Here is a 26,403-nt window from a genome sequence, read left to right on the forward strand (position 1 = left end):
CATGGCTGCTTAGCAAGTTGTGGGTCGGGCATTTAACAAAATGCTCTATATGTAAATTTTATCATGAAACAATCTTTCCACTTCAAGGATACTTTTTTAAATTACCAGCAGCAAAAGTAATTGAAAAAGTTGTTTGAAGTTTTATTTATTGGAGGAATTTGTGATGTAATCCTTTTTCCCCTTAAAATTGTATTTAAACTCCTATTTTAATAAAAAGCTTTTACTAACTCCAGAGGCTTTAAGCATATTAAGGCAAAGCCATTGACACTACATTTGAATGTGGTAGGAATGGAAAGGTTAACAAGATCCTCTAAATTTCTTTGCATTCTCTTGTATCCACTGTAAGTCTGTGATACTAATGATCACACTAATATTATACTTCTGCCAAATCTCTTTATTTGTAAACACTTTAATCACCTAGAGTTTTCTTTTGTGGGTGGTTTATTCAAGAGTATTTGGTAACTGTCATACTTGCTCAATAAATAGTTATTAGGTAAAATTACTTTTCTCAAGCGTATTTAAGGAGGTTCAAAATAATGTTTGTATAAAACAAAAGGACACAACTTTGTTTTGTAAGAATTTAATGTGTAAACAGAAAAATAAGCAACAAAACAATTTTGCCTGTTAATATAGCAATTTTAAAGACACTTCACCAACAAGTACTTTTTTATATACAAGAGGCTATCTCTGCATTAAAGTTTACCTTCTTGTGGAATAACTAACTTCACAGTCTCTGAGATTTTAAGCCAGAAAGACAAGATTCATACTGGTAAAGCAACCTTTAAATACTCCCTGTCTTCACCGTTTAGTCTACTTTAAACTTATAAAAAAGATCTTCCAAAGAGGGAAGACCCTGCACTTAAGGCAGATGGCTGGGGCCTCCTGGGAGCAAGTCCTTGCCCAAATGGGTTGTCTTACCATCTGCTGGACTAACACTGGAGGCAAAATTGAGAGCTAGGAATAAAAATACCTAGATCTTTAGTGCATTTGACCAATTCACAGGGTTATCTGCAGATTTATATTAAAGCAAGTCAACAGAGCCGTTGAAATCAGGTTTGTATAAATTAAATGGTATTAGACTAAAGAGGTAAGAGACTAAAACATCAATGTCTTACTTTACAATCCTAAGTGATGTAATTTGCCCATCACAACTAGAAACTTGATTTGAGTTTCTCCTTTTAAGTCCAGCAGATTGCTGTTTTAACATGGACTTTTTATGTTTTCCATTTAAAATATTTAAAATTCCCCAGAAGCTTACTTCAACAGGTAACGCACATATGATTGATATAGCACTGAACTAACAATGGTCTTCACACCCACCTTGAATTATCTGAGGAGGTATTAAAATTGAAAGTGATGTTTTTCCTGAGAAAGTCATGTTACAAAATGGTCCAAGACAATATAAATTTTCTTCAGTCCTCCCCTCCAGAATATAAGATGGGAAAATCAGGTTATAATATATTTTGTGAGGAAAACATGTTAGTTTTCCAAAAGTTTGTTTTCAGTCACAAGGCCACATCTTTTTTAGAGGGCAAAAACCAAACTAAGCGATCATTTCTGTTAAGGTATCAATGAATACACATGGCAAATTTTGTTTAGTGTGTAAGCAATTTTTATAGGAAATAGTTTACAGGTGGGGAAACTAAGGCACAGAAAACTTAACCAAGCTCATTTTCAAGTTGAGACTAATAGTAAAGGTAGAAATAGAATCTACCGCTTTGATTCTCAAGATTAGAGGGTGATGGGTAGTATCTTCCTAAAGGGGAAAAATTATTTTCTTTATTCTTTTTGGAAAGTAATACTAATAAATCATTAAAAAATATATAATACAAATTCCACTGAAAATCTTTGGCAATTGTGTGTCTTTGGAGGCTGGGGGTCTTAGGTATTTTCCCTGCCAAAACATAAGGCAAGGGAGCCAGTTTTTAATTGAAACAAGAAAAATTAATCTTAATTTTAAAATGACCTGAGTTGCATTTTGCATTGTTATATAAATCGGCTGGATAACTAGGAGTCCTGGTGAAATTTAGTAATAGCAACTACACCTCACAGATTTCAAACATGTGCATTCTGCAGTGAGATTTATATGACTAGCACTTTCTCTACACTTTGGTAAAATACAAATAAGATATCTTAATTTTTCATAAGCCCAACTATTCAAAGATATCAAACTTATAGTGGGATGATTAATCAATATATGGTACTGAGTTGGCTCCAAATTCAAGTATTTGTTAATATTCATCCCAGGTTTTTGTTAAGGGCTGAGATGTGAGCTGGGAAACCCATACCATTCAGATCAGCATTTTCCTGTGTGTGTCTGTTTTTGATCACAAAACTTCCACTCTCATAAAATGTGCAATTGTTAAGAGCTCAGGTTTCTGTAGTCCTAATGCAGCACAGAACGTACCCATGCAAAAGTAAAAGAAAATTAGCTTCAAGTTTCTTTGTTTTTAAAGTGCTCTCTGTGCAGTATGAAGTCAACTTTCAGATGACAGAAATCCACTATGATGACTAGTAACAGTTTTACAACAGATCGAGTTCAACAAGAATAATTTGTCCAAATGTGAATACACAGATTAAAAGATGCAAAAACTCTAGGCACATTGAAATCGAAATGATACCAAAAAAATCCATCTGAATACATAAGATGACAGAGGTGTTGAAAAGGAATGGGACAGTATCAGAGACTAATGGGTAAGATAACCAGTATGTAAACTCTAAGTGGTTCTGAGTATTTTGACAGCAAATATTTGTCCAACAAAACAAGAACAAAAATATCAGAAATAGAAAACAAGGCTGTCCAAATGTTCAGAAGTGGTATCAGAAAGATATTTTTGGAGAAATTTCATAGCTTAATAGGTTGCTTCATCCATGTTGTCGTCACTGTCTGCACCAAAATCATCTCCATCTTCAAAGTATGAATTAATGTAGTCATTTTCCTAAGTGAAATGATATATTATTCTTCAGTAAACATTAAAATGAATGAGTAGTAAGATAATTATTAAAAAATATAAGGTAGGCGATCCCTTTAAGTTTATCAATATCAAGTCTGGGTAATAAAACAGACCTTAAAAAGTCTCTATTTCGTGCTTAAAAAAAAACATTAGTTTTCACTCCCATCCACCTGTGCTGCTTGCCACAAGGCCATTACCTCCTACTGTTTTTAGGCACCAACTAGTTAAGAGAAAATGCAGGAATTTCCGTTACACTTTAGTAGAATAGACACCTGGAATTCCTTACACCTTAGTAGGATGGCACATGGGGTTTAGTTAGCTAAACCACTAAACACTCCAAACAAATGTACAGACGCTCAAGAAACAGCCAATTTATGTTAACGTTCATTAAACTACACCTGAAAGGTTTTCAATTAGGCCATGTAACTGAACTCGAGTACAGGGATTTTTGCTTCCTATCAAAAAACAGGCTTCCAGACACCAAATCAAACCTAGAAAATGCCATATTCCATCGAGGGCCCCACAGTTTCCTTGAGGTTAAGAAGAACTAAGCACCTGGGAACAACTTAATTATTAAGATTGGGGAAGACTTATCCATGTAAATGATTCCTTCCTGATATTTCTGTGCTTTCTGTCAAAAATTCAAAAATCCATTTTGGATGTGGATTAGAAATTTAAAACCAACTGCAGTGTATGGGCTGTATTTGGATTTTGATTGGAATGAAAATTACCTTTTTTCAGACAAAAATTCATCATCTTAGGTGTAATAATGATAGTGTGATGTTGTTAAAGAGCCCTAATTTTTTAATACACACTGAAATATTTATGGATGAAATGATACAATGTCTAGGATTTGCTTTTTATAATAATCCAAGGTGGATGGGGAATGGAAGTGAGAGTGGATTGGGTGAATGAATGAGTGGTTGAAAGACTGGCTATAAATTGATGATTGTTAAAGCTGGGTGATAAAGTCTATGTTTTTTTTATTTTACTCATCACTAGATTTTTATTCATCATTGAAATCTGCCATAAAAAAATTAATCTCTACATCTCTGCTCTCTATAGCAGGAATTATGATAGAGTAAGAAATAGAGACTATTCTGAAAAGGTCATCTGGATATCAGCTTTTTTAGTATCTGCATGGTGGGATTTTTTAATATATAAATTTATATAAATAATGCAAGATATATTATTCAGATGTAGATTTCATTACTTTGTCTTCCCTAAACACTGTAAGTTTCTGTATCCAGTAAGTTTCCATAGCATCTCTAGGAAGATGGCGTGGTTTCTCTGGTGCCGAGAAATCCAGTAACATCTAGAAGCCTGGCTGTAGCCTGGAGCTAGTGTACAGAGGAGGGGTGGCATGGCTGAGAGTTCAAATGAGATCATCTTGTAAATGAGATTGGAAGGTTACCTCACTATTCCAAATCAAGCATATACAACTTATGCTTCAGATGTGAGCACCTCCAAGTATGTTCAGTCATTCACCTTAGGTAATTTCATGATGTTAATAATCTTGATGCAGGTACAAAGTGAGAACTTCTTGAAACTGATGGCTTAAATGGTTCTTGGCTTTCATTTGAACCCTTGCTTTTTTCTTTAATTACATTATTCAAAAGACCGAAGAAAGAAAAAGTCTGCATTTCTCTCATTTTACATAGAGGTGTTACATAGATAATTTGTTCCATTTACTCTTCAAAAATAATGCTTATCAAATTCTCAATATGTCCAGTAAGTTAGTTAATATGAATTTTTCATTAATTGCTAAAAAGGGCCAAGATGATTTTAAATCTAGAAAGTCTTTAACTGAGCTTCCCTCTCCATCTCTCACCCAGCCTCATACCCAAAACCTATATCCTTTATTAAAGTGGAAAGGTTTTGTTTGTTTGTTTTGAATGAAATACATTTATATAAACTGTGCTTAGTACTCTGCTAAAGCCTAACATGGAATTCTGAAATTACTAGACCTCAAGCAGACTTTATAAACAGAGCATTCCAAAAGCCAGTCTCGTCTAGAAAACAGGCCACTACCTACTCAAAGACAATAGCATGGCACAACCCCTAAGACCAGTTGGGACAACCAAAAATGTTTCCAGATATTACCAAATATACCTTGGTTGAGAATCACTGGTTCATAGCAACAAGCTTTCAAGCATGATTTAACCATGGCTCCTTCCAATCCAAGCAACCAAGGTTTCTAATATACAAATATTTGATAAAATCACTCCACTGCTTTAAACCCTTCAAAGGCTCCAAAGGCTCCTCATAGCCCGCAGGATAAAGTCCTATTGCTCAGCCTGGTATTTAAGATCCTGTATTTGTCTCTTCCGCTTCACATCTCCACATACTCCCACTTGGACTCTCTAGTCCAGCCACATTGACTTACCTGGTCCACACTGTTAGGCTACACTCTCATCACCTGCAAAACTTCTCCGTGCTCTTTCCTCTATCTGCAAGTCTCTTCCCATCCATTTCTCATCTTGATCTGATTAAGTCTTCAGACTGTCTTCTGTGAGATATCTTTTTCATATCACTAAAACGGAGCTTGGTGCCCCTCTTACGTACCCCTATGGCATCCTCTACTATATTACACTATAGCATTATTCAATGTATTGTAAGGGTCTCCTTTCTAGTATGTCTCCTCACTATACCCATATCCCTGATGAGAGAACTGTATCTATCTTGATATTTCCCTTGCCTAGTACAATTCCAAGCATACGCTTGGTGTACAATTATTATACGGTGAATGAAGAAAAATGAGGACTAATAGGTGTATATACAGGGCAACTGAAATTTTGGCTAGGGATGCAGTCAGGGAGATTGCAGAGAGAAAAGGAAATCCAAGCAAAGAAGTCTGAAGAATACTGACATTTAAAGATTAGAAAGAGAAGAACTCAAAAGAGACCATGAAAAAGTACCAGAAATAGGAGAAAAACAAGAAGTGTTGTGTCACAAAAAGCAAGAAAAGGAACAATGTTTGCCTATGTCTTGGCATGCAGCACAATGCCTGGCATATAGTTGATGCCATAATTGCCTTAAACTGTTGAATTTAAATAAAGGAAATAATATTTTAATAATGAAGTTGTGAGCAGTGTTAAATGTTGCAGAAAAGTGAAATAAGGACTAAAATTTGTCTATTGGTGAACTTGGTGGCAATAATTTCAATGGCATGTACATGGAAATCACATTAAAAAGAACTAAATGGAGGAGGGTAGGGAGGAGTGAGCAAGTGAAGCCAGCTAAGCGGCTTTCCAGGAGATACCAGGACACCTGGAAGAGAATGTGGGCAACATACTTTATAATGAAAGATGAACATATTTTAATGCATGAATGGAAGCAGTAAGTAGTAGGTAAAAACCCTGAAAATATGAAAAAAGGAAGGGATATAAGGATTATAGATCCCCCAAAGGCCAGACAATTAGCTCCAAATAAAATGAAGGCTACTTCTTCCACTGAAAATGAAGGGGGAGGAAGAAAGACATTTAGTTTGAAGGCAGATGACATGAAATTAGGGGAGTTCCTTCTATATGGCTTCATTTTCTGTATGAAGGTATTATCTACTAAGAAAGGCAGTCAAGGAGAGGGATTACGAAGAAAAGGGATGATCTAAACTGATGTAGACAAATGACTTGATAAGAGAAACAGAGAAACCAGCATGTGAGCCAGCCAACAGTGGCTAGTGAGTATTGTTTTTGTGGCATCAGTTTCTGTGACTCCTCAGAAAAGTTCAATAGGTGGTTTGGAGGGGAGACAGTGGAATTGATCAAAGGTTACCTTGTTCTCAAGGATGTGCTGAGAGGACAAGGGATGAGAGTAATGGCAAGGAAGCACTTAAGGGTGAGCAAGGGTCTAGGCCCCTTAGGGAAGGAAATTGAGACAGGGAACTAGTAAAGAGGAAATAGAGAATCAGAGGTCTGGCAGTCTCAATCACATCAGAGTGCAGGGATAAAAAAGTGAATGATCTGGAAAGAAAGTTGGAGACAATAAGACATGTTTAGTTTTAAAATGTTTAAAACTTATCTGGAAGAATAAAGAATACTCAGGAAAATTCTCCCTAGAAACATTAACAAATAATCAGAAGCTTCTGTTAATTGGAACAGCAGAGTGATAGTTCAAAAATCAGGTCCCAGAAATATATCTAAATAGAAGTGGGAAATCTAATAGCTGATACAGGGGAATTTCAAATCAATGAAGAAAGCAATTTATTTAATAAATGAGGTTAGCAGCTGGCTAGCCATTTGGAAATAGATAAAAATGGATCTGTACCTCTCCCTTTACACTAATGTAAATTCTAAAACAAACCAAATTTAATGTAAATGAATAATAACGATTTCATAGTTATAGCAGTTTCAGGTAAAGTAAAGATTCATTGTCCTGTGAGAGGCTAAAATGGAGTGAAGACAAAGTTCACTGCCATGGAGAAGAAAGGAGAAAGAAACTAGGGTTACTGCATGAGGTATCTACTAAGTCCCAAAGATGCTGTGACCAACAAAGTTACCCTGCTCAAAAATATCCTTATTTGCTCTAGCTTATTTTGAAATGCACCATGCATGTTTCTAGAAGTTAGAAATCCCAAATCCAAACTACTAAGTCCTAACTCAGTCAAATACTTGAGGTTAGATCATAACTGTTCTCTGGCAGGGTCCATATGAACTTTGGGGCTTGAAACATGATGATATTCCAAGGATTTCCTCTTCACACCCTAAATGACTAAGTCCTTAATTACAGTAATGGCATATTTAAATTTTTATGTAGATAAATCTTAAAATAATCAATCAATTTGTTTCACTTATGGACTTCCACTTAGGGTTGCCTATCAACTTATTCTCACTTCCTATATTCAGTTTGGTATCATTATTTCAATGCTATAATAATTCTCTTGAACTAAGGAACTGATACCAGGGATAATAACATATCCTTCATTGCCATTGACTTGGTTTTGGTTTGTTAATTTAATTATATAACATATATCCAATTCCTTATTAGATAATCCGTAAACTTTGTAACTTTGTTACCCACCCCAAATAAACCATTACCTCTTCTTGCTCTTCTTCATCATATTCCTCTTGTTCTGCAGCATCATCGTCCTCCTCCTCATCACCTTCTTTACTTTTCTCTTTGCTTCCTTCTTTCTCTTCATTTTCCTCATCTGATTTTTCACCATCACCTCTCTTTTCCAATTCCTGGTATAAATGAACTTCATTAATTTAAATGGAAACCACTACACTTTGACCTCCCTGCTTAGCCTCAAGAAAACAGTTACCTATAACCTTATTCTAATCCTCCAGACCACTACCTAGGAAACTGTGAATTCACTCAAGAAAGGAGGAACTCTCTGTCCTGTCATTATACTAGTATTTTCATTGATTTTGTTACTTTATAATTAGGTCTCAGGTATTGTTGGGTATCGGCTCTAAGCACAATGACTTATTTTTATGGTTTCTATCCTACCTTCTTCTAAAATGTTGATTTAGTTTATAGAGAGAAACTTTCAGAATGCTACTTTGTTATCTTTTCAATATGAAAGGAGAAAAGAAAATATAACGGTAACATTTCAAAAATATCTACATTTTAAAATTTTATTTATTTATTTATTTATTTATTTATTTATTTATTTATTTATTTACTAACTTCTATGCCCATCCTGGGACTTGAACTCACAACCCTAATATCCAGAGTCCCATGCTCTACCAACTGAGCCTGCCAGGTGCTCCTGCTCCTATGTTTTAGTTTATAAGAGAGAGAATTTTTTTTTAAAGATTTTATTTATTTATTCATGAGAGATATATACAGAGAGAGAGAGAGAGAGGCAGAGACACAGGTAGAGGGAGAAGCAGGATCCCCACAAGGAGCCCGATATGGGACTTGATCCTTGGACCCCAGGATCACAACCTGAGAGCCAAAGGCAGATGCTCAACCACTGAGCCGCCCAGGTGCCCCAAAGAGAGATCATTTAAAACAATTAATACATAATCATTTGGTGTGGATTATCCTGCTTGCAGATTATCCCCATCTTTCTCTCTGTTCTCCTTCATTATTTACTTATTTCCAGGAATTTTTACTTCTTAACATATCTGGCAGATTGAAGAGAAAGAGATTAAAACTTTAATCTTTGCTAAAAACAAAACAAACAAATAACAGTTAAAACCACTGTCAGGCACCTGAGTGGCTCAGTTGGTTAAGCGTCTACCTTTGGCTCAGGTCATGATCCCAGGGTTCTGGGATAGAGCGCCACATCAGGCTCCCTGCTCAGCCAGGAGTCTCTTCTCCCTCTCCTCTCCCTCTGCTCCCAGCCCTAGCTGTGTGCTCACTCTCTTTCTTTCTGTCTCGAATAAAATAAATAAAATCTTAAAAAAAAAGAAAATAAAACCACTGTCAACATTAGCACTTCCTAGCAACTCAGGAGGCAAAAGAGAGATGTTGTTAGGAAACCTTGATTGCTTGATGGCTTCACTTATTCACTGTTAAAATCACTGCTACTTTCTCGTAACAAATTTAACTTTACAGTTACATCTTTAAATTTCTATGACTACCAACATTTCTTTCCCTTTGATAAAAAAGGGTCTGTTTTCATTACTGTCACTATCCATTCACTAAATTGATCTATGCTTAATTTGCACGAGTGAGAGAATTCCACAAGCTTTATAGGAGTGGATACAACAATAATTTCATATATTAATACTCATACTTAAAGCACAGGATCACTTTAGCTAAGATATGATTATTCTTAAACAATAATCAGAACGTTAGTTCATATAGCTGCAAATGCTCCATCCTATTATATTTGCTTTGTAGACTACATATAGAGAGAAAACACATTTTGTATCTGGAGTGACTACAACTTCGCGATTCCTTTATTGGCTCTTAAATATTTATTTTTAAAATCTCTTTAATTACATTCAAGTTTGAATTTAAGGAGATCAAAGGCAATAAAAACACTACATCAGATAGATTCAATTTCTAACCAAAATTCAAGTTTCACCTTTCGTACTTCACTCCACTGAGGCAGAACAAATAAAGTCAAGGTAATGTAGACATAAGATGATTTATCTTCACACTGACCTATGCTGCCTTATATGAGTTATTACTACAATATACTGTGTGCAGTTTTTCTAACTGATAATCCCTTTGGGAAATTGCAAGTAAACAAAATAGTGTTTATAGATCTTCTAAAGTGTCTATAAATATATATATACACATACCCACACAGAATGATGCTACACCAATATTAACATATGGACTTTTTTCTTTTTTATTTTAATCAAATTGCAGTAAAGAGGCCTACAACCCACAAATTTTGTGTAGTTAAAAGAGAATCATAGTGCTGTATTTATTAAGTACACTTTAAATGCACTGTGCAAGGTATATACTGTATCTGAAAAATCCTATTAGCTATTATTTCATAATTAACAATAAACTTATTTAACCAGTTATGGAATATGTTTTCAAAATATAAAAATCATTCACTGCTCTGTAGGACTAGGAAGTCTTTATTTCCATTACTGTCACCTCAAATATTTTTAAATAAACAACTTTATTTGTATCACAAAGACCCAAATCAAATCCATAAAATACTTAAATCAGTTAACCATAGCAGATTTATGCAATTAAAAAAAATGATCTCAGAGCCACACATATTGTCTTATTACTTTTTTCTTTTTGCACTTAGCAACTAGTTTTGGCTTATCTACTTATTAGTCTCCATTTTCTTCTCTGTGAGATTTAACTATATACTGGCACTATCTTACAGAACAATGTGATTAACACATCGTGGAAACACTTTGCAAACAGTTAATTTATAGAGAGGGAACAATTCTTCCAGTTTAAATAATAAGCAGCCACCCTGTAGAGACAGCTTCTTCTAAGTCAAGCAGATAAAAGCTCAAATATTAGTTTACTGCTGTCTGATTATTCACACATTAATCATGAGATTTGACTGTTCCCTTCCTCTCCACCCACAGACGTTTTATTACAATAAAACTTGCAACTACTTTTGCTGAAGAACAATAACAGTCAGCGAGATGCTAATTTTGCTCTTTAACTGAGAGAAAATAAAGCTAACTCATTTAGATTTCCAGATTTAAAACTCCAGTTTTAACAATGTGCAAAACGAAAAAGGTGTTCAAGTGTAGAAAATCGGGAAACACAATTTGTTCTGATGAGAAACCACATCAGATCAATCTTCCTTATTGCACAAGTCATCTTAGCAACTTCTTTCCGGGAAGCTTTAAAAACAGTAAGACTCTGTTCAATCAATACAGGTTGGCTAGTTCTGCAACCCCATGCATCATCACTCCACCACAGTTACACCTGACCGTTATCACTATTCCTTCAATACCCTCCTGGTATTATTTTCAGACATGTTACTTCCAGCTCAAGTACTGGCCAAAAAAAGCTCAAAAATAAGAGTTTCTGTTACTATATAGCTGTGCCAACTTGACCAGGCAAGTAAAAGTTTTAAAGCCTTGACCTCCTCATCTATAAATAAGGAAAAATAATACACACCTCTCTTTGTTGTTATGGAGTCCTCAGGACATAATGTATAGAAATAGCTTTCATCAAAGAGCCTGGTACATAAGTTCTCAATAAGCACTAGTTGCTATCATTATCATCATCATCACCATCAATGCAAGGTAATATATGCATAGAGAGTGGGAATAAATTGGCATAACCTCCATGGAGAATGATCTGTCAATATTTTTCCATATTATCCAATACATATAACAACTGACCCAAGAAACCCACTTCAAGAAATCTACATATGTAAAATGTCATATTTAATATGATTTCACTATGGCACTGTTTATAATAGCAGAACACTAGATGGAACATTATGCCCATCAATAGGGTACCGGTTACTTTTACTTTTTAAAATATTTTACTTATTTATTCATGAGAGACAGAGAGATTGGCAGAGACACAGGCAGAGGGAGAAGCAGGCTCCACCCAGGGAGACTGACGTGGGACTTGATCCCGGGTCTCTAGAATCAGGTCCTGGGCAGAAGGCGTGCTAAACCACTGAGCCACCCAGGCTGCCCAATAGGGTACTGGTTAAATAAATTAGGGTTCATTCTTATACTGCAGCTAAAAAAGGAAAAAAAAAAAAAGAATGAAGCAAACTCTATATAGACTAGAACCATCTCTGATTATAAGTGATAAAAATGCAGAAGAGTGTAATATGCTAGCTTTTGTCATTGAAAAAGAAAAATCTGGTATTGTTATGCAGAAAATGTTTTTGAAAGATCAATAGGAATTGGTAATACTGATTGTCAAGAGGGGAACTGGATGGTTATGGGCAGGGATGGGAGGGTAAATTTTCAGTTTACTAACCTTTAGGATTTTTTACCTTTCTATTTTTGAAATATGGACAGCAATGAAAGTAAAAAGTAAGTTCCATAAAATGTGTTTTTCTCAATAGAATGTTCTACACTTACCATGAGACAGACAAAAAAAGCATTTAAAAAAGTACATATACATGGGACACCTGGGTGCCTCAGCAGTTGAATGTCTGCCTCCAGCTCAGGATGTGATCCTGGAGACCCAGGATCGAGTCCCACGTCAGGCTCCCCGCAGGGAGCCTGCTTCTCCCTCTGCCTGTGTCTCTGCCTCTCTCTCTCTCTCTCTCTCTCTGTGTGTGTGTGTGTGTCTCTCATGAATAAATAAATAAAACCTTTAAAAAAATAATAAAAAAGAAGGATAGGATGAGACTTCTTCATCTCCCAGCTAAGAATGTTCAAATCTGTTCAGTTGCCCTGTGTGCGGGGCTTGGCTCTGCCAAATCCACGTATTATTAAAAAGTGAGAGAAGGTGGATATTAAAAAGTGAGAGAAGGTGGAAAGACTGAAAAAGGCGAAGGGAGGCACGACACTTTTTCAGCTTGCTTGTGTAGCAAGAAGGAAACCTTACCTCGATTTTTTTCAACACATCTGCAGTATTAGTGAGCGAGGTGCCTTTGCCTGTATCTTTCGCCTTTTCGGATTTGGGGCCTGCTGAAGTAAAACCACTGTTAACACGTTATTTCTATAATAGCAGCTGTCTATCATTATTTCTTTGCCTCTTTATATTCTGTGTAGCATAGTGATATGTCATGGTGGGTAGTCACAGAGTTTGCAGACTGAACTGATTTTCTTAAAGAATAACAAACCAGTATGCCTCACCAGTTTTCCATGATAAGAAGTAAATGATAATCACTTCATAGAATGTTTTCTAACACTGTAACCAGGTATCTTTTTACCAGTACTGAAAATTTGTACTGGCAAGTAATGTTATTAAGGCGTAAATACTAAAAACTTAAGTCCAATAGAAGCACCAGGGGACCAGCGAAAGACTCTCACAAATATATCATCTTATACTGGCTTCCTGTTCACTGATCAGCGTACTTTAACTAGGGCAATTGGACCAGGTTTGGAAAATAAAAAAAACAAGTGCCAAATAAATACACATTTGACAATGGTTAAAGAAATGACGAAGAAGTTATACTCATGGAACATAAGCCTCATCTTTGGAATGAAGATTAAAATGGTTAAACTCAACACACCTGTTACATGGATCTGAAAACTCAAAGCAATATAAATAAAATGTTTTAATGGCTCTGTGATATTTTTAAAGCCATATTAAAAAAATAATGCATTTGAAGCTATTCTACAACTGCATGGAATGGAGAGTTATTTCACATATAGATCCTGCCAGTCAGTTACCAAGGCATTAGGATAAGCTACAAAATTGTCCCACTGTGATCAAAAAGTATTATAGTCCTTCCCCCAAATCAAACTAAATACCTAGAAATTACTTGGTAACAGAGAGAAATATGGCTAAGAAAGATGTAATTTTGTTAAAGATTAACATTTAACCTATAGAAGAAGAAATTTCTAGATTGTGGTGGATGGCCCATAAGTGACGGAATTACAATTTACTGTGTTATACCTAATTGCCCCTCATGGAGTCACTGAGCTCAGAACCCCAAACATACATGTATTTGAAGTTTTGCTCTAAAGAAAGGTGACATTTAATCATGGGTAACTTTCTCTGTTCCCCTTGAGAGTAAGGGCTATTTAATCTGAACTGAAGCACATAAACTGTAGTATCATATACAGATGCCAGAAAACATTAGCTAAGAATGTAATTTACTCACATCATGAAGTCTTTTTTTCTAAGAATCATTTGTCGAATTATTTAAATTTCGTAACACATAAGTCTGTTAAATGGCTGTTACAGAACATGGTCAGATAAATAAACTTATTAAAAACTACCGATCTCTAGGGGTGCCTGGGTAGCTGAGCAGGTTGAGCCGCTGACTCTAGATTTCAGTTCAGGGTCCTGGGACTGAGCCCTGTGTTGTCTCCAAACTCAGTGGGAAGTCTACTTCAGGATTCTTTTTCTTCCTTTGCCCCTCCCTCCCTCTTGCTCTCTCTCGCTAATAAATAAATCTTAAAAATAAAAAAAAAATACAAATAAAAATAAACCCTACTTATCTCTTAAGTAAGAAAGTCAGTTGCCGAAGAGCCACTAAGCATTTTTTGCTACTTATCAATCTGGTTTTATAGAATCATGAATTCTTTTACCTATAACTGGGAGAGAAGTGTCAAATTACCAAAATTTGTTGGGACACCTGGGTGGCTCAGCAGGTTGAGTGTTCAATTCTTGGTTTTGACTCAGGTCATCATTTCAGGGTTGTGAGATAGACCCCAGTGTTGGGCTCTGTGTTCAGTGGAGCGTCTGCTGAAATGCTTGCTCTCCCTCTCCTTCTCCTCCCCCTCTCCCAACTCATGTGGTCTCTCGCTCTCTCTAAAATAAATAAATCTTAAAAAAATTACCAAAATTTGTTAAAAGACTGTTTTAACCCCAAAACATTAACATGCATTTTTTCCCCACCTTTAGCCAGATACATGCATATATTTGAAATTTTTTTGGTTTCTTTCAATACCGGCCAATAGCTGGTTCTTCAAGAAACAAACTTTTTTTCAGCTTTGGCTCTTTGGGTACTGTTTACTTTCATGGAAGTGGAGGTCATTTTAACAAAAGAGAAAGTATAAGCTTATCGAGAATAAAACACAAAAAATTACACAATGTACAAAAAAAAAGCTCAGAATGGAAACAAAGTTTTGTGGTTGTTGCTTTATTTTTTCACAAATGGAAATTCTGACACATTGGACTTTCTCCTAATTATCAATGTGTATGTAAAGTTCCAGGGATGAGCAGTCAGTGGGATGTATTTGAAAACATTTATTTTTCCAAATCAGACACATTCTTTTTGACTCTTTAAGGACTGCTACAAATTCGTGATCCACTAGGACATGATCCACCAGTATCATTAATGCATGTTTGTAAAAATAACATATTTGCCCAATAAAAGCCAAAGGTATAAAGACAGGAGATAAACTATTATATCTCGACATACAATATTTTGGGGTTTTTTAATATAATATTTTATACTCAAGCAAGCTAAATACTCTTATATATAGGGGATCCCTGGTGGCTTAGCGGCTTAGCACCTGCCTTTGGCCCAGGACATGATCCTGGTATCCTGGGATTGAGTCCCACATTGGGCTCCCTGCATGGAGCCTGCTTCTCCCTCTGCCTCTGCCTCTCTGTGTCATGAATAAATAAAATCTTTTTAAAAAATAATAATAAATAAATATTCTTATATATTGTAGTTCTGAGATGAAACAAAATAAAAATATTTCCACTTTAAATAAATATGTCAGAACTTAGCAAATTATATATTTCAGATATATGCATTTTATTAGATGTAAAATGTAACTCAAGCTGTTAAATAAGGGAGGGGCCTCTCTTTCAAAAGACACAAGATGAAGCAACATTTCCTAACTCATTCTATGAGGCCAACATTACCCTAATACCAAACCAGACAAATATTACAAGAAACAAAATAGAAAACTAGTACCTCTCATGAAAATATAAGTGAAAATCTTCAATAAAATATTTCCAAATCCAATCCCACAATGTATGGAAAGAATAATATGTCACAACTAAGTAGGGTTTATCATAGGTATGTAAGGCTGGTTCAACCTTCCAAAATCAATTAACATAATCCACCACATTAACAGGCTAAAGGAAAAAAAAAATCACATGATCCTATCAAAAGATTCAGTAAAAGCATTTGACAAAATCAAACACCCATTCATGACTAAAAAATTCTTAGTAAACAAGGAGTAGAGGGGAATTTCCTAAAGCTGATAAAGAACACCTACAGGGATGCCTGGGTGGCTCAGTGGTTGAGCATATGCCTTTGGCTCAAGTAGTGATTCCGGGGTCCAGGGATTGAGTCCCACATCAGGCTCCCCATGGGCAGCCTGCTTCTCCCTCTGCCTCTGCCTCTTTCTCTCTCTCTCTCTGTGTCTCTCATGAATATATTAAGTAAAACCTTAAAAAAAAAAAAGACAGCTACAAAAAAATCCTATAGCTACAACATACTTAATGGTGAGAAGTTTGACACTTTCCCACTAAGATTAGGAACAAGGTAAAAAAGTTCCCTAATATCACTGCTTTCAACAGATTGAGAAGGAAGAAATAAAACTGTCTTCATTCACAGATGACATGATCATCTATGCAGAAAATCTGAAAGAATGAGCCAAAACTCTGAAAACTAATAACCAATTATAGAAGGGTTGTAGGCTACAAGGTTAATACACAATGGTCAATAGCTTTCCTGTATACCAACAATGAACAAGCAGAATTCGAAATAAAAAATCTAATACTATTTACATTAGCATGCCTCAAAATGAAATACTTAGATATAAATCTAACAAAATGTGTATACAGTCTAGAAGAAAACCACAAAACTCTGAAGAATGAAATCAAAGGACTAAATAAATGGACACCTACTGCATGTTCATGGAGAGTAAGACTCAGTATTATCAAGATGATTGTTCTTCCCAACCTCATCTATGGATTCAAAGCAAACTCAATCAAAATCCTAGTAAGTCATTTTAGAATATCAACAAACTGTTCCTAATGTTTGTATGGAAAGGCAAAAGATCCAGAATAGCCAACACAATATTGAAGGAAAGAACAAAATTGGAGGACTGATATTACTGGACTTTAAAACATACTCTAAAGCTACAGTAATCAAGATTGTGTGGTAAAGGTGAAAGAATAAATACAGGTCAATGGAACAGAACAAAGGGCTCAGAAATAGACCCATATAAAAATAGAAAGAGAAGCAAAGGCAGTACAATGGAGAAAAGATAGTTTTTTCAACAAATGGTGTTGCATAAAATAAATCTAGGTACATCCTTACATCCTTCACAAAGATGAACTCAAAATGGATCACAACCTAAATGCAAAACACAAAACTATAAAACTCTTAAAGGATAACATAGGAGAAAATCTAGATGACCTTGGGTTTGGTGATGACTTCTTAGATACACTGCCAAAGCAAGCCACAGTCTATGAAAGAAATAACTGATAAGCTAGACTTCATTAAAATCTAAAAATTCCACCCTATTAAAGATAATGTCAGGAGAATGAGAAAACAAACCACAGACTGGGAGAAAATATTTGCAAAAGACAGATCTGATAAAGGATTCTGTGAAATAATAGAAAAAATATATATTGGTCTCTGTTTCTGGTTCCTGGCACAGAACTCCTAAAACTCTTATAATTTCCAAAGTGATAAGAACACTAGGAGCATGTTTTGTTTTAATACTTAGTCTTTGAAATTGGTTCCTGCCAGAGTTCCTAATCCCTTGGAATTTACTGGGTGATAGGAGTGCCTTTTGATCTAAGAATGGAACTCTTTGTGGGCCCCTGAATAGCTTCAGGATGGAGGTTGGTCAAAAGACAGAAAAAAACATGATTAATAGACTGTAATTTTCAGCTCCATTCCACATTCCCTGGGCAAGGGGAGAGGGACAGGAGATTGAGTTAATGAGTGATCAAATCTATATGATGAAGCCTCTACAAAAATCTCCAAAGTACACGGATTTGAAGTCTCCAGGCTGGTAAACACATCTACATACTGGGAAGGTGGTGCACCTAAGCTCCACAGAGACACAAGTTCCTGCGCGGGGAACCCTTCTAGACTTTGCCCTATCTATCTCTTCATCTGACATTTATCTATATCCTTTATCATATCCTTCATTAAATAAACTGGTAAACCGAAATGTTTCCCTGAGTTCTGTGAGCTATTCTAGCAAATGAAATCCAAGTGGGAGGAGGAGGGTCATAGGAAATTCTGATCTGTATCCAAGTCAGACAGAAGTTGTGGGTAATGTGGGGAACCTACTACTTGAAATTGGCATCTGAAGTGGGAAGTAGTCTTATGGGGCTGAACCCTTAACTTGTGGGGTCTGCATTAATTCCAGTTGCTGCTGAAATTGAATTAAATTTTAAGACACAACTGGTGTTGCAGAGAACTGCTTGCTGCGGGGAAAAAAATTCCACACATCTGGTGTCAGAAATATTGTGAATATGGTAGTAGTATCAGAGTAAAAGGAGAAACTCGCAGCCAGAGGGGTTTATTCCTATAGACTGTTATCCAAAATTTACAAAGAATTCCTAAAACTCAACACTAAGCTCGTACACATACACACACACACACACACACACACACACACACAAAAACATTAAAAAATGGGCCAAAGACCGTAACAGATATCTTGCCAAACAAGATACACAAATGGCAAGTAGGTGTACACAAAGATGCTTCACATCACATGTCACCAGGGAAACACAAATTAAACCAGTAGTGAGCTACTACTACACACCTTTCAGAATGGCCAAAATCCAGAACAATGACAATAACAAATCCTGGCCAGGATGTATAAAAACAAGAACTCTCACTGGTTGCCAGGGGGGATGCAAAATGGCAGAGGGCCTTTGAAAGATAATTTGGTGGTTTCTTACAAAACTAAACATATTCTTACCATGCAGCCCAGCAATCATCCTCCTTGGTACTTACCCAAAGAAGTTGAAAACTTATGCCCACACAACAATAGATGTTTATAGTAACTTTATCCATAATTGCCAAATCTTAGAAGCATTCATGATGTCCTTCAGTAGGTAAATGGATAAATAAAACTGTGGCACAGCCAGACAATGGAATTATTTACCACTAACAAAAAAAAAAATGAGCTGTCTGCCATGAAAAGTCCTGGAAGAAACTTAGATGCATATTACTAACTAAAAGAAGCCAATCAGAAAAGGCTACATACTGTATGTTTCCAACTATATGACATTTTGGAAAAGGCAAAACTATGGAGACCGTAAAAAAGATCAGTGGTTGCCAAGGGTAAGGAGGAGGAAGGGATGAAAAGGCAGAGCACAGAGAATTTTTATTTTTTAAAGATTTTATTTATTTATTCATGAGAAACAGAGAGACAGAGACACAGGCAGAGGGAGAGGGAGAAGCAGGCTCCACGCAGGGAGCCCGACGTGGGACCTGACCCTGGGTCTCCAGGATCAGGCCCTGGGCCGAAGGCGGTGGTAAACCGCTGAGCCACCCGGGCTGCCCACGCAGAGAATTTTTAAAGCAGTAAAGTACCCTGTTTGATACTCAAACAGTGGCCACATGTTATTACACATTTGCCCAAACCCACAAAATGTATAATACCAAGAGTGAACCCAAAGTAAACTATGGTCTCTGTGTAAGACCATATGTAGTACGTCAAGGTAGGATCACTGATTGCAACAAACGCACCACTCTGATGGGGGATGTTAACAGTGGGGGAGGCTATGCATGTGTGGGGGCAGGGAGTATATGGAAAATCCGTACTTATGCATTCAATGTTCTATGAATCTAAAACTGCTCTGGAAAATGAAGTATATTAAAAAGCAAAACACAAAATACCAGAGAGGGGTAAAAGGGAGGGAAATTTCTTCTCTTAGTTTCTAATCCCATTGCTATTAACCTCTCTGGCTACTTTCCTTTTTCTCTCTTTATTCTTTATATCCAAATTCCCCAAACACTTATGCTTGCTGTCCCCTTTTCCTAAATTCCCATTTACGGTTTAACCCCTTCCAAACTGGATTCTACCCTTACGAATCCCTCTCCCCCAACCCCACTTGCATGCTCTAAATAAATAAAATCTTTAAAAAAAAAATAAAAAGCTCTCACAAGGTCAACAATGATTAACATGTCAATATTGGTTTACATTTTCCAATCTTTATTTTACTTGACCTCACAGCAATTTTGCGTAACCTCCTTTAACACTGTTGATCACCTTTTGAAACAGACTTTACTTCTTTTTTTAAAATTTAAATATTTTATTTATTTATTTGACAGAGAGAGCACAAGCAGGGGGAGAAGCAGACTTTCCACTGAGTAGGGAAGCCCTATTTGGGGCCCGATCCCAGGACCCTGGGATCATGACCTGAGCTGAAGGCAGACACTTAACCAACTGAGCCACTCACGTGACCTAAAATAGTCTCTACTTCTTGCTTATTTTTGCTTCTGCAACTCCACTCTCTTGGGTTCTCCTTTTCCTCTCCTCTTTCTTTCCATCTCTTTTCTTTGCTGATTGAATCTCCTCTATGAGCCTACTAGATTTTGGCACTCCTCCAAGTTTAGGCTTGGGCCCTCATTTCTTCTAATTCTCTAATTTTACCCCAGATAATCTCATCCTTCCTTCCTGATAGTTTGAATTATAGTATCTATGCTGATCACTACCATCTCCATTTTGAGGCCCACCCACCCTGTATCCAGCAACATGCTCAACACTTCTATTTGTATATTTCAAAGGAACCTTAAAGATTACCTTTAAACTGCTCATGACTTACCCCTCACAAACCTGGTCTTTCTCCAACATTCTCCCACCAACCACATCCCACCCAAGTCCTACTCATCATTCAATCTGGACTTCAATTCCATTTCCTCAAAAAAACTCCCCTGACCTCCCAATGAGGACATTGTGTTTTTGGTCAATATTTTTACTCCATTGAACGGTAAGCCCCATTAGGGCAAGGATTATTCCCACTTGGCTTACTGTTTTATTCCTTTTAGCACAGTGTCTGGCAATAGTAGTTGCTCAACAACTTTTTACTCAGTGGAATTATGAAAGAATAACACGCTGGAAACTTTCATTTTGGTATTTTATGTACAACATAAAGTTCTAATCTACCAGTTCTCAAATTTTACCAGTTATGAATGTTTTAGTTAAAAACTTAAAATATAGGGGTGCCTGGGTGGCTTAGTTGGCTGAATGTCTGCCTTCAGCTCAGGACATGATCCTAGGAGCCTGGGATCCAGCACCACATCCAGCTCCCTGCTCAGCAGGGAGCCTGCTTCTCGCTCCCTTTCTGCCATTCCCTGTCATTCTTTGGCTCTCTCTCTTTATCAGATAAATAAATAAAATCTTTTTTTAAAAAACCTTAAAATATGGACAGTATAACCACTAAAAGAATTTCAAATATGCAAAATTTCAAATTGAAAAAATGTCTGCATATTTGAAAAATCTTTCTTAACACATCAAAATTCCATAATTAAAGAAAGGAAAAACAACCAAACAAAAACAAAACAAAAATCAACAACAAAAAGATTTAATGAAATAACCAAATGCCAAACGTATCTTAAGAAAAAGCATTCAGAACACTGAGTGTAACTTCAGACTGATAATTCCATAATTAGAATTTGAGCAATAAATAACCTTTTTTAACCTAGATTATTACATTAGTCAATGTACCTTTTTTGCACTTCTTCCTTGGCATCATTTCTCTTGGGAGTCTTCTCCAATCTGCACGTACAAAAGAAAAAAAATTGTAATTTCTTCTAGGGGTTAGTGGCACTCAACATGACTAAAGGACATGACAAGGGGCACCTGTGTGGCTCAGTAAGTTAAGCAAATCTGACTTAGGCTTAGGACAAGATGTTAGGGTCCTGGGATAGAGCCCTGAGTTGGGCTCCCCGCTCAGCAGGGAGTCGGCTTGTCCCTATTCCTTTGCTCTTTCCTTTGCTCTAGCTCTCTCTCTGCCCCTCTCTCCCTCAAATAAATAAAATAGTTTAAAAATAATAAGGGACATAACAGGGGTGCCCAATGGCACAGTAGGTTAAGCATCGGACTCTTGGTTTTGGCTCGGATCATGATCTGAGGTTGTGAGATTAAGCCCCAGGGCTTAAGATTCTCTCTCCCTCTGCCTCTATCCACCCCTCTCTCAAGTAAAAAAACAAATCTTTTTAAAAAAATTTAAAGGACATGATAGTTGCTTCTGCAATGAAAATAAAATTTCTTAATATCTGACTGTACTGAGCCTGGGAATCAAAAGATAATAGAGATGTATTTTCTCCTATGAAGAAGAAAGAGTTCATTAAAAAAAAATTGGGGGGACATCTGGCTGGCTCAGCAGTAGAGCATGTGACTCTGATCCTGGGGTTGTGAGTTCAAGCCCCCTGCTGAATGCAGAGATTATTAAAAAAATAAATAAACCTAAAAACAACAACTTTGAAATGGTGCTATAAAATTTTTATAACATTCTTTTAACAGCTACATAGTATTTATTTATTTTATTTATTTTTTAAGATTTTATTTATTTATTTGAGAGGGAGAGAAAGAGAGCATACATGAGTAGAGGGAGTAGAGCAGGGAGCCTAACGTGGGGCTTGATCCCAGGAACCTGAGACCATGACCTGAGCCTAAGGCAGATGCTTAACCAACTGAACTACCCAGGCACCCCTATCTAGTCAATTTTAAATACAGAAATTTTCATAACAAGAAAAATAATCCATATAAATATATATATATTTTTTAAGATTTTATTTATTTATTCATAAGAGACACACAGAGAGAGACAGAGACACAGGCAGAGGTAGAAGCAGGCTCCTCAAGGGGATCCTGATGTAGGACTCGATCCCCAGACCTTGGGATCATGCCCTGAGCCAAAGGCAGATGCTCAACTGCTGAGCCACCCAGGTTTAACATGTAAATATTTTTATATATCTAATATTTGTGTAGAGAAACCTCCAGGTTGGGAACAAATATCACAATAATTCTTAGTGGGTGTTGGGATTGCAGCTGCTTTTCCTATGCATTATTTATTATTTGACTATGCTGTATTTTGTTTGTTTTCTATAGTTGATATGTATTTCTTATATAATAAGGCAAGTTAAAATATATGACCACAATCCCAACACATGCAAAATTAAATAAATAATTCTAATAATTATGCAAAAACTTTATAACTAAAAATATAAATAGCTATGGAAAAGTAAATTCTCTCTAATAAATAATTTTGCCTGGGGGCACCTGCGTGGCTCTATCACTTGAACCTCAGACTCCTGATTTCAGCTCCTGAGATTGAGCCCCATGAGGAGTCTGCCTGAGATTTCCTCTCCCCCTCTCCTTCTACTCCTCCTCCTATACTCTCCATCTTAAATAAAACAACTATAATTTTTTTTCCTGAATTAGCTAAATAATGCCTCTAATTTGTCATTTTCTTTCAATTTTTTAAAAAGATTTACTTATTCATTTTAGAGAGAGAGAGAGAGCACACGTATGAGTGGGAGTAAGGGCAGAGGGAGAGGGATTCCCCTTTAAATGCAGAGCCGAATGTGAGGCTCAGTCCTACCCCTGAGATCATGACCTGAGCCAAAACCAAGAGCAGGATGCTCAACTGACTGAGCCCCCCAGACACCTCACTTTCTTTTCCTTTTTAAGCACAGAATTAATCAGAAAAATGAAGCAACACGAAAATGGATTAAAAAACAATGCCTGGAAAAAAATAATAAAAATGATAGATAGATAGATAGATAGATAGATAGATAGATAGATAGATAGATGATAGATAGGTAGATAGATAAACAAACAAACAGTGCCTGGGGATGCCTAGGTGGCTCAGTGGTTGAGCATCTGCCTTCCGTCCAGGGCATGATCCCGGAGTGCCGGGATCAAGTCTCACATTGGGTTCCCTGCATGGAGTCTGCTTCTCCCTCTGCCTGTGTCTCTCTGCCTCTCTCTCTGTGTCGCTCATGAATAAATAAATAAATAATCTAAAAAAAACCACCACAACACTGCCTGCTAATAAAGACTCAGTGTATTTTGTAGAAAACATTTCTATCTCAAGCTATTTAGCCTGAACTAGTAAATTTGGCTTTGGATATACTTCTGCTTTTATTTTTATTTATTTATTTATTATTATTTTTTTTTATTTTAAAGATTTTTATTTATTTATTCATCAGACATACACAGAGAGAGGCAGAGACCCAGGCAGAGGGAGAAGCAGGCTCCATGCAGGGAGTCCGACACGGGACTCGATCCCTGGACTCCAGGATCACGCCCCAGGCTGAAGGCAGGCACTAAACCGAAGAGCCACCCGGGCTGCCCTATTTCTGCTTTTATAAGTAAAATAGATAATCATGAATATGTATGTAAAGAGAATCCTTCAGGAGATTAATATTTATGATGTGGCAGCTATGAAAGAACTGAAATAGGAGATTGGAGAGTGTTCAAGGGAAACTCAAGCTTTTCAATGATCCACACTGAAAGGACCACTATAGCCCATGCAAGCAATAATGCTGTAAATGCCATTTATGTTCTTACGTAAATGCAGTTTTCACAAAACACCAAAGACAGAGAAGTCAAAGGGAAGTGAGTTAAAATGAGAAGACCTGGGTTCTAGTACTACTGTTCAAGTCATCTTGATAAATCACTCCATTTCTATCGAGTTTTTTTTTAATCTACAAAAGGAAAGAGCTGGATGAAATCTCTCTGACCTCTTGCATCTTGCCTGTGTCTAAGGGAAATTTGTGAATGTTGAAAAAAAATCTCTTAGATATGGTTTTATTGAAAAGGCATCTTAATAAATAAAAATAGTCTATGTCTGCTTGAAAGAAAGGAAGATCGATGAGCTTGGCTTAAAATATCCTTTAACTAGACTTGTTTTCTCCTCAAAAGCTATAAAATCCCCCACAAACACAGAAGTATTACTGGTACTGTAGATTAAAATTATGATTGCAGTAAATGGAAATGGAAAGCTCAAACGGGTTTAGCAAGTCCTGTTTTATAGAAGAGTATTCTAAAACTTCAAAAACACTTCAACTCTTCCTTGTTAAAATATAAAAATCTTTTCATCCTAGTTTTCAAAAGATATGCATTACTAATTAATTATAGGAAAAGAACCAGCCTACTTTCCTATAGCAAAAATTCCTATGGTGAAAAAAGAAAAATTTCCCTAAAATATATGGAGTAAGGAGATAAACTTTAAAAATTATTTTAATATTTTCAGGGTTTTTTTTTAAAGATTTTATTTATTTATTCATCAGAGAGAGAGAGAGAGGCAGAGACACAGCAGGGGGAGAAGCAGGCTCCATGGAGGGAGCCTGACATGGGACTTGATCCCGGGTCTTCGAGATCATGCCCTGGGCTGTAGGCATCACTGAATCGCTGAGCTACCTGGGCTGCCCAATATTTTCAGTTTTATAATTACCTGGTATCCACTCCTCTTTGTACACCTTCATATATCTTTTACTATATCTTTCAATATCTATAAAAAAATAAGAAAGTGTTCATTAGAAAAGTCAAGAATAAGCCTGGATTTAAGCCATTCCATAACTAAAAACACCAGATAACATCTTTTATTTCACACACAGGGAATCTCCTATATTTATACACATATATTTCAATAGGTGTTTCTAAACACCTATTGAAAAGTTCAATAAATATTATATGTTTAAGGAAGTGGCAAGAAGCAACTGGGTATGAATAGCTGGGAGTGAGCAGAAACCTAAACCCTAATCATGTTTTTTTGTTTTGTTTTGTTTTTTTAAAAATTTTATTTATTTATTCATGAGAGACACAGGCAGAGACACAGGCAGAGGGAGAAGCAGACTCCACGCAAGGAGCCCGACATGGGACTCGATCCCGGGTCTCCAGGATCACACCCCAGGCTGCAGGCGGCGCTAAACCGCTGCACCACCGGGGCTGCCCCTAATCATGGTTTTTAAAATCAGATAACCTGATTCATCTCTGAGATTATTCACAAAAGCCCAAAGCCAGGTCAGTAAGTCACCTACATAAAAGAGCAAGAAAGTCTTGTGACACTGGCCTCCAGCTTCCATTCTTCAAATCTTGTGTAACTGGGATGTATTAACTACCTAAGTGAGGATGGAGAGCTGTATGGTCAACTTCAGTGCTTGATACACATATTAAAACACAGGCTTCTCAAGAGCTACTCTTCACAACCCATTGAGGAGAATGGAGAAAAGGGTAGGAGAAAGTAAGGTTGGTGGGCTATGAAAGAACAAGCTGCAAGATTCTATGCCAACTACTGACAATTCTGCAGGGACCTTCTGTGCTTGCCCAAAATGGAGTGGTTCTTGTTGCTGCTTTGTTCACTTTGCCACAAGAAACTCCCTCAATGGGGGCCCAAACCCTTTCCTAGCAATGTAAGTTGGCAAGCAACACCATAGTACCATAGCCTAAAAACATGGTTCATCATAAAATGTGGTTGAGGAGTATAGACATGAAATAGGGAAACTAATACTAAAGATGAAAACATAAAA

General features: G+C 36.5%; 1 protein-coding gene across 7 annotated transcripts in view; it reads right to left on the bottom strand.

Annotated features, from left to right (window-relative positions):
- Positions 1 to 564: 564 nt before the first annotated feature.
- The window catches only part of POLR3G (RNA polymerase III subunit G), a 102,933-nt gene continuing 77,094 nt past the window's right edge, over positions 565 to 26,403 (bottom strand). For 4 of the 7 annotated variants that reach the window (XM_038532370.1, XM_038532369.1, XM_038532371.1 and 1 more), the window contains exons 4-8: positions 25,329 to 25,385; positions 21,593 to 21,643; positions 12,861 to 12,943; positions 7,991 to 8,137; positions 565 to 2,939 (exon numbers count right to left, since the gene is read on the bottom strand). In XM_038532370.1, coding sequence (XP_038388298.1) covers positions 2,853 to 2,939; positions 7,991 to 8,137; positions 12,861 to 12,943; positions 21,593 to 21,643; positions 25,329 to 25,385 — 425 coding nt within the window. In that variant the 3' untranslated portion in view covers positions 565 to 2,852. The remainder of the gene's footprint in view (positions 2,940 to 7,990; positions 8,138 to 12,860; positions 12,944 to 21,592; positions 21,644 to 25,328; positions 25,386 to 26,403) is intronic. The other 3 variants (XM_038532373.1, XM_038532375.1, XM_038532374.1) reach the window with 3 other exon arrangements.

The sequence above is a fragment of the Canis lupus genome, chromosome 3 (assembly GCF_011100685.1).
Source record: "Canis lupus familiaris isolate Mischka breed German Shepherd chromosome 3, alternate assembly UU_Cfam_GSD_1.0, whole genome shotgun sequence".
In the NCBI taxonomy this organism is placed as follows: domain Eukaryota; kingdom Metazoa; phylum Chordata; class Mammalia; order Carnivora; family Canidae; genus Canis; species Canis lupus.